Genomic DNA, 13,825 nt, shown 5'->3' on the forward strand with positions numbered 1-13,825 from the left:
AAGGTGCATTCACACTTAATTTTTCAATCATGCCCCAAAGCAAAATCACTTGACTAGATTTTTGTTTTCCCCTTCTGGGATTGTCAACACAATCAGGGAATTTGCATGACTGGAACAGTCTTAGGACTGTGGCACAGTGCTCAAACATACTTTCTCACCAATGGGAGTGAACTCTTCCTTCCCAATGCACAATCCCAATAACAACGGGCAATACACATACACACATCTGTGCTGAATTTAAGAAAAGGATGAAACATAGCTGCATGGTATACATTAAGCATAATGTGTAGTTTGACCGTAGGAGTAAACAGCTTACGTGGATAATGGGAAACGTAAGATGCTGTTCACAGGATATAGAAGAGGAACAGCAGAAGAGGAATTAGGAACAATAGTTCATCTTCCCATTCCCCAAACTCTATGGTACTGTAATAAGAAAATATTGCCAAAACAGCACTCCCTCTCTCTTTTCTGCCTCTTGGAGCCACTGTGAACAGATGGGTAGTCTGTTGGCTTGCTGGTGGTGGTGAGAAACCATAACTGTTATTTATAACCATTTCCAAGGGTTGATGTTATGGGGAGTAGAGGAAGCGGCTGGGTGACTACTGCTTAGGGTTGGGGGAGAAATTTGATTCAGTTTGCATTTAAAGTCCCACTTCCTGAAACCATGTGAGAACTGAAAGGCAGCCATCCTTCAAAATGTGCAAATTTTGAAATACAGTTCTCCAGCCAACCCTTATTTACAAAAGAGGATAAAACTGTGCATAAAAATGAATATGTAAGTGAAAATAACATACAAGAATGCAGTAAAAGTGCACCTGGGCATTCTGTTGTTGTGCCCATAACCTAGGTTTAAGGTGCCATTTAGCTCCTAGCTTTAAAATCTAACACTGTACCTGACTATACCTGTCAAAGCAATTGCGTGTAAAGACCCCGAAAACCACCCCCAAAATAAAGACACAATAGACACAGATTTTAGTTTAAGGTTTTTGGCATTAATTTTGGCCACAACTTTATTGATTACAGCATCTGAGCGGTTGCTTAGGCATTGGTTCCAGACTACCTGAACCTGCACGGTGGCAGGAACAGGACTGACACTGGGCACCACCATATGTCAGTAAGGGAAAGCATCCTGGGGGAGTGAGAAGCTGGATTTGATCTCACAGCTCACCCCAGATGCTCCCAGGGGGTCTGGCGTGGCCCTAGCCCCTTGACAGGGTTCGGACAAAGGCAAGGCGAGCCCCTGGATTCCTTTAATGGAATTCCCTAGCAGCAGCAATGGAGGGGCAGGCACAACCAACCAGGTCCCCTCCGCAAAACATTGAACTAAATGCCTAACTGCCAACCTTACAAAGTTGTGACGATTTGATACACGGTAGGCAAAAACCAAGTGGCACCAACCAATCAGCCAAATGGCAAAATTCCTACCAGGCCCCTGCTCCAAAACAGACAACCCCTAGACAGGCATAGCAAGGCCAAAAGAACAACCCTAAATATAGGGAGAGGAGGGAGGCTGACCCGCTGCACGTCGCAAGAAAATGAAACTCTCCAGCGACATGCAGCAGTTTAAATAGCCCCTCAGCAGCCAAAAGCCATCCCAACAAGCCAAATTTCTGCCCCAGCAACAGTGGGGCAACCAATGGGGTGTTGTGGCCATCCAAACGGTCCCACCCCACAACAGGGAGGGAGCTTACAGTGATCTCACTGCAACACGTGCCCTCCATGATGGAGGATACGACTTCTCATTGGTAGAAAAAGGAAATACATTTCTGAAGCCTTATACCTTGCCTGAGATATAATTTTTTTCACATATTAGCTGTTTTTTCATATGATGCTGAGTGGCAAAGAGTACCAGGCCACATATGTATTTTGTATAAGGTTCAGTTACTCAAGTAAATCCCAGAAACTTGTTCTTCCAGATAAGTAAAGCAATCCTTCAACAGCCTCCCAAACCAAAGTATGAATGAACACACAGAGACATGTAAAGGAGCTTTTCAATAAATCTGCATCCTGCCTTATCCGTATTTTGACTCTTAACCACATCTGTAAATACTTAACAATCACTTCCCTACTGATTGGGAAGGTGATAGAAGGCATCTGAAAATAGTGTTTCTACAATGACTCATCTAGGCCTCAATACCCAGTGCTCCACACTGGCAGCACTGGTGTTATGACAGGGCGGCTGATCATACTTCCGCTGTGATCTAATCATGTACAGAATCTCCTTGCTTCCGCCACCCTCGTAATTTGCACCATGATTTTCATAAAGCTTCTCTAGCTCTGAAGAAATAAGGTTTCTGTTTCTCATAAATTAGGGTTTTTTTAAGGGGAAAAAGCAAAAATGCTTTAATATATATATATATTTATTGCAAGCCAAAGAAAACAGTTATTTAAGAAGACTAGAAAATGTTTCCTGTTTTAGAAAGTTCCTTCACTTGATATACAGAAACAATAACCACATGGCACACAACAACTTAAAAAGCTGTGCACTTATATTTTGCAGGGCAATGGGCTACCTATTCATGCCAAGTACAGACGCTATGGTGAAAATAAAACCAACTCAAATTATGCTAACCGCCTATACTGTAGCAATTATTTTTAACATTTAATTGAGATCAAATGTGCTTAAAAGCAAAAGCAAAACCACAAAGAACCCACATTTAAGATGTTTTTCATCGTTGCCTGGCAGCATAAAACTCTTAAATACTTAGGAGTGGGTGATTTTGTTGTTGATGCTTTTATGTATGAGTATTATCTGAACTGAATCTAAAACAATTGCTTTAGTTTTCTTGGCTTTATTTTCATCATGGTTTATGTAGCAGGCAATTCTGGATCTCTCTCTCTCTATCTCTCTCTCTCTCTCACACACACACACACACACACACACACACACACACACATATATAATGGTCTAAACCACAGAGCCTAGGACTTGCCGATCAGAAGGTCGGCCATTCAAATCCCTGCGACGGGGTGAGCTCCCGTTGCTCAGTCCCTGCTCCTGCCAACCTAGCAGTTCGAAAGCACGTCAAAGTGCAAGTAGATAAAGTAGGTACCACTCCGGCAGGAAGGTAAACAGCGTTTCCGTGCACTGCTCTGATTCGCCAGAAGCGGCTTAGTCATGCTGGCCACATGACCCGGAAGTTGTACGCTGGCTCCCTCAGCCAATAAAGTGAGATGAGCGTCGCAACACTAGTCGTCCACGACTGGACCTAATGGTCAGGGGTCCCTTTACATACATACGTGTGTGTGTGTGTGTGTGTGTGTGTGTGTATCTGTCTGTCTGACATCTTGTAGTTTTAGGATGGGAATTAAATCACCACAAGACACATAACATCCAGAGGTAAGCTCTCTCCAATGTCCTGCTAATTGGCAGAGAGAAACAGATATACTAGAGGGGTCAGAACAGACCCAGCAGAAGTCAATGAGCAGCATTTGTGCAATATTCTCCTGTACCTATGCCATGCTTGCTTATTTGGGGGAGTGACTTCCTTTGTATTATTGAGCCATGTACTGTAAATGTATTCTGAGAAATACATTATTGCCCATTCTTTTGTATTCCCATTAAACCTCAGAAATATAAACCCTCTGCAGCTATTTGTCCTTTATATGCCCAGAGCCATATGAAGTGTTGTTTGCAACTCTTTGACCACTATCTCCCACAGCATCTGACAAAGAGACACGTCACACAGTGAATTTGGTGAGATTTCCCCAAGTACTGATCCTGACTTAGGTGCAGTTCTATACAGTCAGAGGTGAGTCAGCCCCACCAAACTCAGCGAGACTTGTTTTGAGGAAACATGGATAGAATAAGGCTGTTCCAACAAACTTCACAAAATGCAGCTCCACTCAGGTGATGCTTTCTGATCATCTTTGTATTTGTGCTGGAAATCAGGATTCCTCCTTCCTTCTCAAATCACCTATCCTAGATATCTACATGTGGGTGTAATGTTAGCAGGGGGAAAAGGTGTGTCGGTCCAAATTGCACAGTCAATCCTCATAATGTATGTGGGAACTCAGCTGGCCTTCACACGCTGAATTCTAACAAGTGTTATGTTATATTTAAACATTATAGCTGTGCATGTATAGCCTGCAGGGCAGACACACCCGGTATGCAAGGTGGGAGGGTACTGTTTTGCTCCTGCATTGCACAGAGGAAGAAATCCAGGAGGAAAGGGTTATCCAACCCAGGCCACTGTTTTTCTGCAGGTTTTTGAAATTATGCTTTCCCCATGCCTCCATGGAAACAGCTCCTCTCTAATGCTATCTGTAACCAATGCTATGTACTCAAAGCTAGATAAATTTAACATTCAGGCACAATTCTCTGGGATCCTTCCAACAATATTGCTTCACTATATCACAGAATAAATTTATATTAAAAATTAATTATCAATCCTAAAAGAGCTGAGCACATTGATATGCACAATGGCATTCTAGTCAAGTTAGATTACGTCTGTCAACCTGTTAGAAGGAGCATTTCAAATGTCTCAATTCAATGAAAGAGATTTAGGCCCCAAAAAATCCTAGAAACTGTAGTTTGTTGAGAGTTCTTTGGAAACCCTTATGTCTTCTTCAGCAAGCTACAATTCCCAGACTCTTTTAACAGTCAATACCCAGGGAACTCTGGGTATAGCAGCTCTGTGAGAGGAGTAGGGGGCTCCTAGCAACTCTCAGCACCCTTTTTCAGTTTTCAGGATTCATTAAGAGAAGTCATGGCTGTTTAAAGTGGTATAATGCTTTAAATTTATATTGTAGATGAGGCCTTAGTGTGTTCTGTGCCTCCCTTCATCTTCTCCCATAAGATATTGGTTACTCTTGTCTCAAAGTACACACTGGACTAGAAGACAATGTGACCAAAAACCCCTAACTGAACTAATAGGATGGATGCCTTTCAACTTTCATATAATGCTTGCTAGGAAAAACAAGCAGCAGCAGCAGCTAGGCATACAGTGCTGTTAAAAAAGCAGTCTGAATAGGGGACACACACATCAGATATAGCTAATGGTTCAGTTCAGTCAGACTCATAACAAGTATCCAATAAGTTTAAAATTCTTCTATACTCTTCTACTTAGTTCTTGTTGAGGTGCTAAAACTGCATCTATGCCACTTCATTAATAGGTGGAAGCTCAGATTAATTTAGGCTTTTCCACCCACAAACAAAAAGACCCATGCACATAGAAAACTACTCACAGAAACCCTGACATCTTTTGATTTTTTAAACTAAGTAATCTTGGGAAGTCTGATAGAACCTACCTTGAAAAGAAGAGTATATCCTCTAAGGGCGAATCAGCATCAAATCCACTGGGAGAATATTCCATTGTATGGGGCTGAGGTGTGTGTTGTGGCAAGCATGCCAACGTTTAGAAACATGGTCCAGTGGGTTTAGAGGTACGGTTTTGTTGTTGCTTTCACAGCTCCCTTAACTATATGAACAGGAGTACACTTGGGAAGATCTGTGCTTATCCTAAGATGCCAGATCACTGTTTGGCAGGGAGTTAAAAGTCAACTGTTTTAAACGTTTGAGAGCATGCTGCCAGCAATTATATCATTCACGTGTTTGTTATGAATCAGGATGCAAGAACAGGTCGCAGTCAGCTGTGAATAACCCTGCCAGGTGTTACTGAGACACCTAATTAGCACAGCAAAACATGACAGAAAATGACAGTGCACTACAATTACAGTGGGTTGCAGTGCTTAATGTGTTAAGTGAGGTATGTTGCCACCTGATCTGGCTCATGCCTACAGCAGCCTTCACCAGCCTGCTAGCTTACAGATGTTTTGGACTAACATACTATGCTTAATTTTGTGAAATGACTGGGCATCATGAACCAACCATACTCAGTGCAAGGAGAGCTACTCTGCTTCACCTTTCCAAATTATTATTTTTTTTAAAAGGAAAAACAATAGACTTGTCACAGAACTCTTTGTCTCCCACTGTGAAAGCCAGATTTGCAAAATCCACAAGTTACTAACCCACCTTTCATAGAATCATAGTGTTGGAAGGGATCCAGAGGGTCATCTAGTCCAGGCATAGGCAAACTCGGCCCTCCAGATGTTTTGGGACTACAACTCCCATCATCCCTAACAGGACTAGTGGTCAGGGATGATGGGAGTTGTAGTTCCAAAACATCTGGAGGACCAAGTCTGCCTATGCCTGTCCAACCACCTACAATACAGGGATCTCAGCTAATGCATCCATGATGGATGTTCTCATTTAACTGTTTTATAAATATTTTAATACTAGAACAATTTTGGCCTCTACTGCATACAAGCATTTTAAGGCATTTTAAGGCATTATTATCGCACCCTTCTAGTGTAAATGCACTACACAGGGTGGCTTATAAGATATAAACATTACAATCACTCATTAAAAACATAGAAACATTACAAAAGAGTCAGGCTCAACAGCTGATCATTATGAAAGCCACCAAAGGAAAAGTGGTCTTTTGGACTTGCAAGCACATCCTTCAACCTTTATTGCCATAAATGTTTTCTGTTTTTATCAATGATAAACCTTTTCAAGATTTTACAAGGAATTTTGGTTTTTGATATTTTTGCTAAAATAATATTATGGAAATCTACACTGATTCTCTCTAAGTAACGTTAGTGAATTTACAAGCCAAGTTTCCCAGCAACATCTAGTCGAAACCAACAGCCCTGGGGGGAAATCTGTGAGAATCCAGGTTCTCTTCTTACTTGGGTTTAACCACAATAAAAAAAGGTCTCTAGAGGTGCAATTACAGCTTCATGGAAATATTCACAGCCCAACAACTAAGGCTTAATTAACAATTGCGTCCTACCTTTCTACATCATTATACAGATTAGCCGAAAACAACATTCCCTGCAGAAATCTGTTTCCTGCTAGTTGGCCTCAAGAATCACTATTGGCAGGCATACAGAAATGAAACTTAAATCTCAGTTCCTTGTTCTAAATTTGCATGTTTACCACCCTTTAGGGCATTTTTTGAAAAAGAAAAAGGAATAGAATAGTTGATGTGGTCTCTCTGATGTGTGTCAACCCAAAGCACTTTTAATTAGAATGAAATCACACCAACTATAAAATCCTATGCTTATTTACTCAGAAGCCAATCTTAGTAGTTCTTTTCAAGCACTGTACTTGCATGCGATAATAAACATGTGTAGAGGAGCCACATTCACAAGTCTGCCCACTCAGTGGCACCGCCCCTGTTATGGTCCTGCCCTCTATTGTCTTCTTACTAGTCCTGTCCCCACGTGTTTGAAGGTCTGAAGTAGGGAGCTACAATATGAATGTAGACTCCCGTGATTTGGAACGCTGCATGATCACCCTTCTAAGGCTGCATTCACATAGCAGTCTAATTCATTTTCACAATGTTTCCCTGTTAATTTCCACATTATGTTTGAGCTATCTCATGATGTACAACCCACTTCCAGAACTACAGTGGAATATAATGCAAATTTACCACTCATTTCCGTATCTGCAAACAGTTCTTCCCCCCTGTAAGTAAATAACACAGAAATTAGCACTAAACTTGCACTATATTCCACTATAGGTCCAGAAGAGACTTCCATGTCGTGTGAACGCTCAGATATAATGTGGAACTTATCAGGGAGAAGTCGTGAAAACAGAATAAACCACCATGTGATTGCAGCCCCAATTGCACAGGGAAGCTGGGCACTTGCAGCAGGCCCTCTACTTCAGACTTTCCCCCACAGCATGTGGTTGGTGAATAGGCAGGACCAATGAAGACACAATAGCAGGGGTGGGGCATGGTCTCATTCTCCCATCACACAATTGTAAGACTATCAGGGAAGAACAACTCAGAAAAGGCTGGTGTGTTTGTTCAACAGGCCTCATAAGTATGTTTAGGATTGCCGCCACAGTTTGATGCCTAATGTTCAGAGCTTCAAGGCTCCACCAGAAATTCACAGAAGCAAGAAAGAATGGTTTTGCTAAACTCTAGTATAATGGATTTAAGATCTGTAGAGCAAAATTTGACGTTTCCACTACTAGCCATTTATTTAAATATTTATTTATTAAATTTGTATACTGCCCTTCATCTGTGGATCTCAGGTGAGGCGGTTCCAGCTGAGGGAATGCTGTGTGATGCTGAGGATCTAGCATACGACGAAAGATCTCAGCTCAGCAGCTGATTCACTTCATCAGCTCGGGTATTTAACTTCTGACTCAAATTTCCTATGCCAAGAGTATGATTAATAATTTAAAATTGTAATCAAGGATGGCTCAGATAATGCTTCCATGCCTGGAGCAGGTGAGCAAGTAGAATTGCCCAAGTGATCGGACTCCCCTGTTTCACAGTTTACAGGTAGAATGGATTTTAATACAGAGAGATTTTTAGCCTGTAGACTTAAGCCACTTAGAAATTATGACTTCTTAGGCCAAACTAAACATGACACCATTCACAAAATTAGCAGTTGGGTGAATAGCTTTTAAGTGTAAACATCAGGTACAGTGACCAATCCAGTCTGGGATCCAGGAACATCTGGGATCCAGGAACTTTAACCTTTGCCCCCTGTGCTTCTAAGCAGATCACTTCCACCTGCTGTTTGTACTAGAAGTTTTTATTGGTGTGAATAGAATCGTTCCTTTCCCGTGTGCCTCCCCAATCCCAAATTAAGGATGCACTAAGAGAAAAGGGTTAAAGCCCCCTTCCTCCCTCTGCACAGCTTAGTCAATACAGCATGAGACTCTAATCTCAAGGTTGTGGGTTCGAGCCCCACATTGGGTAAAAGATCCCTACATCTGGGTCCCTTCCAAATCCCAGCTCTACAGTTCTATGATTCCCCTCACCAGATTCGCAGTCCGGGTCAGCGACCCCACTTCCCTGGCTTTGTACACTTACACCAATCACACAGTTGTTAAACTTTGTAGTTTTGTTTCTTAATCAGCAGCAACTACAACTGCTGAATAATAATAAAGTCCAGTGGCACAGCACTGGAGTGTACTTATTTATTTTAAAAAAGTATTTTTATACCACCATATCATAAAATATCACCATGGTGTACCATGATAAAACACAAAATACCTTGAAAAAACAATACAAATAATTATTAAAGTGATTAGTTAATCCAACAGCCGCAAAGGCCTGTCAGCATAAAAAGGTATTCAAGAGAGGCCTTATGAAACTTCCATATTCTTAAGAACATACGAAGAGCCTGCAGGATCAGGCCGATGGTCCGTCAAGTTCAGCATCCTGTTTCCACAGTGGCCAACCAGATGCCCATGGGAAGCTCACAAGCAGGATCAGAGTATTCTCCCCTCCAGCAAGTGGAGTTCAGAAGCATTAATGTATCCAGCTATGGATCCAAAGCACAGCCATCAGAGCTAGAAGTTATTGATAGCCTCATCTAATATGAATTTGTCTAATGCTCTTTGGTAGTCATCACTGCCTCTGTGGGAGCAAGTTCCCTAGTCTGGCTATGGGCTGTGTGAAGAAGTACTTTTATCTGTCTTGAACCTTCCACCATTCAGCTTCAATAGATGTCCACACGTTCTAGTGTTACGAAGGAGAAAAACTTTTCTCTAGCCGCTTCCTCCATGCCACGCATATTTGTATAAACTTCTACCATGTCACCCGTTACTTACCTTTCCTCTGAACTAAGAAGTTACAAACACTTCGACTTTACCTCATAGGAGTATCGCTCCATCCTGCTGATCATTTCGGATTCCCTTTTCCGAACCTTCTCCAGCTTTACAATACCCATTTTGAGGAGAGGCAGCCAGAACTGTACATAGTATTCCATATGCGGTTGCACCATAGATTTGTGTAACACAGCATTATAATATCGACACTTTTATCTTCAAGTCCTTTCCTAACAATCCCTAGCATGAAATTTGCCATTTCACAGCTGCTGCACACTCAATCTTCATTGAGCTATCTACTGTGACCACAAGGTGCTGTTCCTAGTAAGGCACAGCCAGTACCATGAGCATATACACGAAATGGAAGATTTATTTTGTGTCCCAATATGCAACCCTTTACACTTGTGTATGCTGAATTGTATGTGTCGTTTTACTGCCCATTCCCTCAATTTAGAGAGGCCATTTAGAGCTCTTTGCAATCTCTTTTTGTTTTAATGACCCTGAACAATTTAGTACCATCAGCAAACTTGGCCACCTCACTGCTCACCACTAACTCTAGATTGTTAATGTACAAGATAAATCAGTAAGCAAGCCCTGCAAACTTACAGTGCTGCTGTCGATGACTCAGTATGAAATACATTAGTGAGGTCACTTCTCTTCAAGTCAACATACACACAGTGATCATTATAATCTCCCCAAGCTGAAAGAAGGGATTGGCTTATTCAAACTGTTATAGAATGCAGGTTGTCTTGGAATACAGATCACTCACACATAACAGAGAACCCATGGAATTACCCAAAAGCTCCAGTCAGTATTCCAGTTGTATGGAGGGGAGGCTTGAATTTTCTCTGTACACACACTAAGGTTTTCCTCCGAGTCCACCAACAGCTGACTGATAAGGCCATGATCCACTTCTTGAAGTGCCTGTGAACAAGGAATAAAAGTGTGCAGCTTAATAAACTGGAGTAAAATACAGCATTTCTAGCTAAACCTCTAATGCTGTGGATAAGCCATGAGGAACAAGGAAGGAACATTTCCAATCTACTTTGGTCTAATTAGGTTATAGCATTTCAAAGTCTTTTGCCCCTTGATTAGTTCATTGCATGCACATTATGCCTTTCATTTGTTGCACACAGGCTTCGCATTTTCAGTTAAGGTTCCACTAATTCAACCAGCACTCAAACTCCTATATGATATATCTGGAGGGAAAGTTATTTCTACCCATCCTCTCTTTCCATTCCAGACAGCATGTTCACTGTCAACTATAAATGCTTCTCACAGTGTTGCTGTAAGACAGCCCTGGACATCCACTGCATTTCCCCTTTGCCGACACATGCTGCAGAATCCTAAAGGTGTTTGAGAGGATTGTACCACTTCAGACTACTGGTGGGGTGGTGGTGCCCTGGGTGAATGCTCTGTGTCTTAACTACTTGCAAGGAGAAAACAAACAAGATGGTTCAGTAATTTCCTTCCCGCAAGCAGAAATTTGCTTGTGTGAGGGTGTATTTTTAAAAAATGATTCCCTACCTACAGTCTGAAGTGATACAAACTTTAGCCCATTCTACAGCCTGTGTAGATCAGACTATAATCACAGCACTAAGAAATACTACCTTTATTTTGTTAACTTTTTATGTGGGGCAAGTGTTTGCCTCCCCCATTCCCAGAAGGTATGTGCTCTCTCACTTTGCTACTGCAGAGCAGGATCACTCAGCTGACCACAGAAGGTTTTAAGTTCGCCTTAAAAACCAGCAAAGCTAACCCTCTGACATCAATATCCACCATTTTGAGAATACTTAGCTTTGGAGTCTGGGAGTTTAATTTTCTGGAGCAGTGAAGATTTTCAGCCCAATGGCCACATCCCCTTCTAAGCAAGTGGTGGGTGGGGCCAGAACAAAAGTGGGCGGAGCAACAAAAGTTGCTTTTATTTTTGTGCAGTAGTTTGGTTTGCACATACACTCATATCCCTCTGTCCTCCATCCAAATGAACAAAAAGCATTATCAAAAGTCAAGGGCATATTCTAACCACACAGAAACACTTGAGGAGGGTGTGAAGCAGGTCACACCCCCCATGCCTGTTTTTTTAATTTTCTTGCATGTGCTAGAGAGGAAAAAATATATGGAACTACTAAGCCATAATTCAGTGTTTATTTAAAAATGAAAACTGCAGTACAATACCCTTTATATGTAAATAGCATAAAATAAATTTGACACTGAAAAGGAACACACAGGATTATCACTACAGGACCTATATATAAGTAAAGTATGCTGGTCCACATCATGCCTCAAGACTCTTGACCAAAGACTGCCAAGATAGCTCAGTCAGTTGAGCATGAGACTCAATCTCAGGCTTGTGGGTTCAAACCCAACTCTGTGATTCTATGAGTAAACAGTGGAGTTGGTAGGAACAAATATATTTGAGGGAAAGTATATGAAGATCCCAAGGGTGGACAAGAGAAACAGTGCTCTTTAGAAAATCAGCTTTCACCCAGCTTAAATAGGATTCTTAATGTATTATACAGTCAAACCTTGGTTCCCGAATGGCCTAGTTGCCAAACAAATTGGCTCCTGAACGCCGCAAATCTGGAAGTAAGTGCTCTGGTTTGCAAATGTTTTTCGGAAACCGAACATCCGACGCAGCTTCTGCTTGAGCGCAGGAAGCTCCTGCAGCCAATTGGAAGCCATGTCTTGGTTTTCGAATGGTTTTGGGAGTTGAATGGACTCCCAGAACGCATTAAGTTTGAGAACCAAGGTACCACTGTATATAAAAACGTATTCTAATGCACCAGCATTATAACACTATACAATAGTATTTGCGAAAGGACAACCACATGGTAACGGCTGACAAATGTTTACTTTTAAACTTCTTTTGTAAATGAAGTTTACAAAAGTTAATAACGGCAGTGAAAGGTTTCATTTTAAATTCATTTGTAAATGTTTTCTGTGGAAGCATCCTCAGAACACTCCAGAGCTGAGGGGGGTGCGGGTGGTCAAAAAATAAAGAACAAAGCATAGCCCTATCAGGTATGGAGTTTTTTAGCCCTCCTTTACAGGCTGGCTTACAACACACATAGCTTACACAATCTATAGGATCAAAACGTCTTAAGAACTAGCATTTTAAAACAGGTTTATGTGCATATTAGGATTGCTCCTCCCTCTATTCCCCTCCAGGACTCCAGCACCATTTAACAGCTGTGTGACAGGCAGAAGTTCAACAAGTGAAGTTCTTCCTATTACTGGATCTGCATGGCAGGAAATTTGAGCCCTTTTGCTTAAAGATACAGAATTCCTGCCAAGTAAAAAAAATTGTTGGGCAAGAAAGAAAAACCCCGTGACCCATAGCCGGGTGTTAAGGGGAGTAAGCAAGCAGCAAATTTTCCCTTCAAAAGGGGAAACTTTTAGACCTCAAACGTCTACCTACTTTATCAGCAACGACTACCGACAGTTTGCAAGAGAACAAAAAAGAAGCACCTGGCAGGAGAGGACTCTGAATACAGGGACGCTATTTGAAACCTCCAAGTCCGCAGCCATCCACTAATAGACTGAAGAGCCTATTAAATTTTGCTTTTGCAAAATGGGTTGGGGGAGCAGAGGAAGCACAAGTGGCAAAGATCGCAACGGGCAAAGATCGCAACGCTTACCATGGAGAGAAGAAAGAAGATGCAACCTGCAAGCGGGTTGTCTCAAAAATTAGCACCATAGGGCTGCCTGCAACGCCTCTCTCCCCAGCAATTTAAAGGGCCAGCAGCATTAAGCAAAATACACAGAGGGCGCGCGGAAAATGAGTTTCTCTCGCCTATGGCTATGAGAAGTGCCGGCTCCTTTCGAAGCAGGCGATTTGTCCGACCATTGACGCTTTGGCCGAGCTGCCCTGTGCTGTGGAGATGTTTACACTGGAAGGGTTTTGCGAGGGAATTTTAAAAGTTGCACTTACTGAGTGTGCGATATTTTTTATTATTTAGGACAAAAATAAGAACCAGGATGGCTGGGATTTCGTCCTTCCCTTGAATAAAAGGTTTGTTTTTCAAAGGGGGGGGGGGTTTAAGACCCAACCATATGTACAAACGAATATCATCTTTCTCTCACTCTCTTATATACAGTGTACACATTGAAAGATGGTGTTGTCGAGGCATTTTCATGAGCGGAGTATTCTCTCAAGTCTGGCAATATCTCCCTGACATGGGCGCAGCCAGGATTTTTGTTAGGAGGGGCAGACTTTGGGGGGGGGGGCAGAACCTCTGATTTGTA

At 41.9% G+C, this 13,825-nt stretch overlaps 1 protein-coding gene across 4 annotated transcripts in view; it reads right to left on the reverse strand.

Moving 5' to 3' along the window:
• Window positions 1-13,315, reverse strand: part of GRAMD1C (GRAM domain containing 1C) — a 58,836-nt gene extending 45,521 nt beyond the window's left edge. Inside the window, exons 1-2 of one of the 4 annotated variants that reach the window (XM_079973752.1) lie at window positions 13,219-13,315; window positions 10,376-10,504 (exon numbers count right to left, since the gene is read on the reverse strand). In XM_079973752.1, the coding sequence (XP_079829878.1) occupies window positions 10,376-10,504; window positions 13,219-13,221 (132 nt within the window). In that variant the 5' untranslated portion in view covers window positions 13,222-13,315. Of the gene's footprint in view, window positions 1-5,250; window positions 5,470-10,375; window positions 10,505-13,048; window positions 13,124-13,218 lie in introns of those variants that run through there. The other 3 variants (XM_079973751.1, XM_079973754.1, XM_079973753.1) reach the window with 3 other exon arrangements.
• Between the last annotated feature and the right edge of the window lie 510 nt (window positions 13,316-13,825).

Source organism: Podarcis cretensis, assembly GCF_951804945.1.
Source record: "Podarcis cretensis genome assembly, chromosome: 4".
Classification (NCBI taxonomy): domain Eukaryota; kingdom Metazoa; phylum Chordata; class Lepidosauria; order Squamata; family Lacertidae; genus Podarcis; species Podarcis cretensis.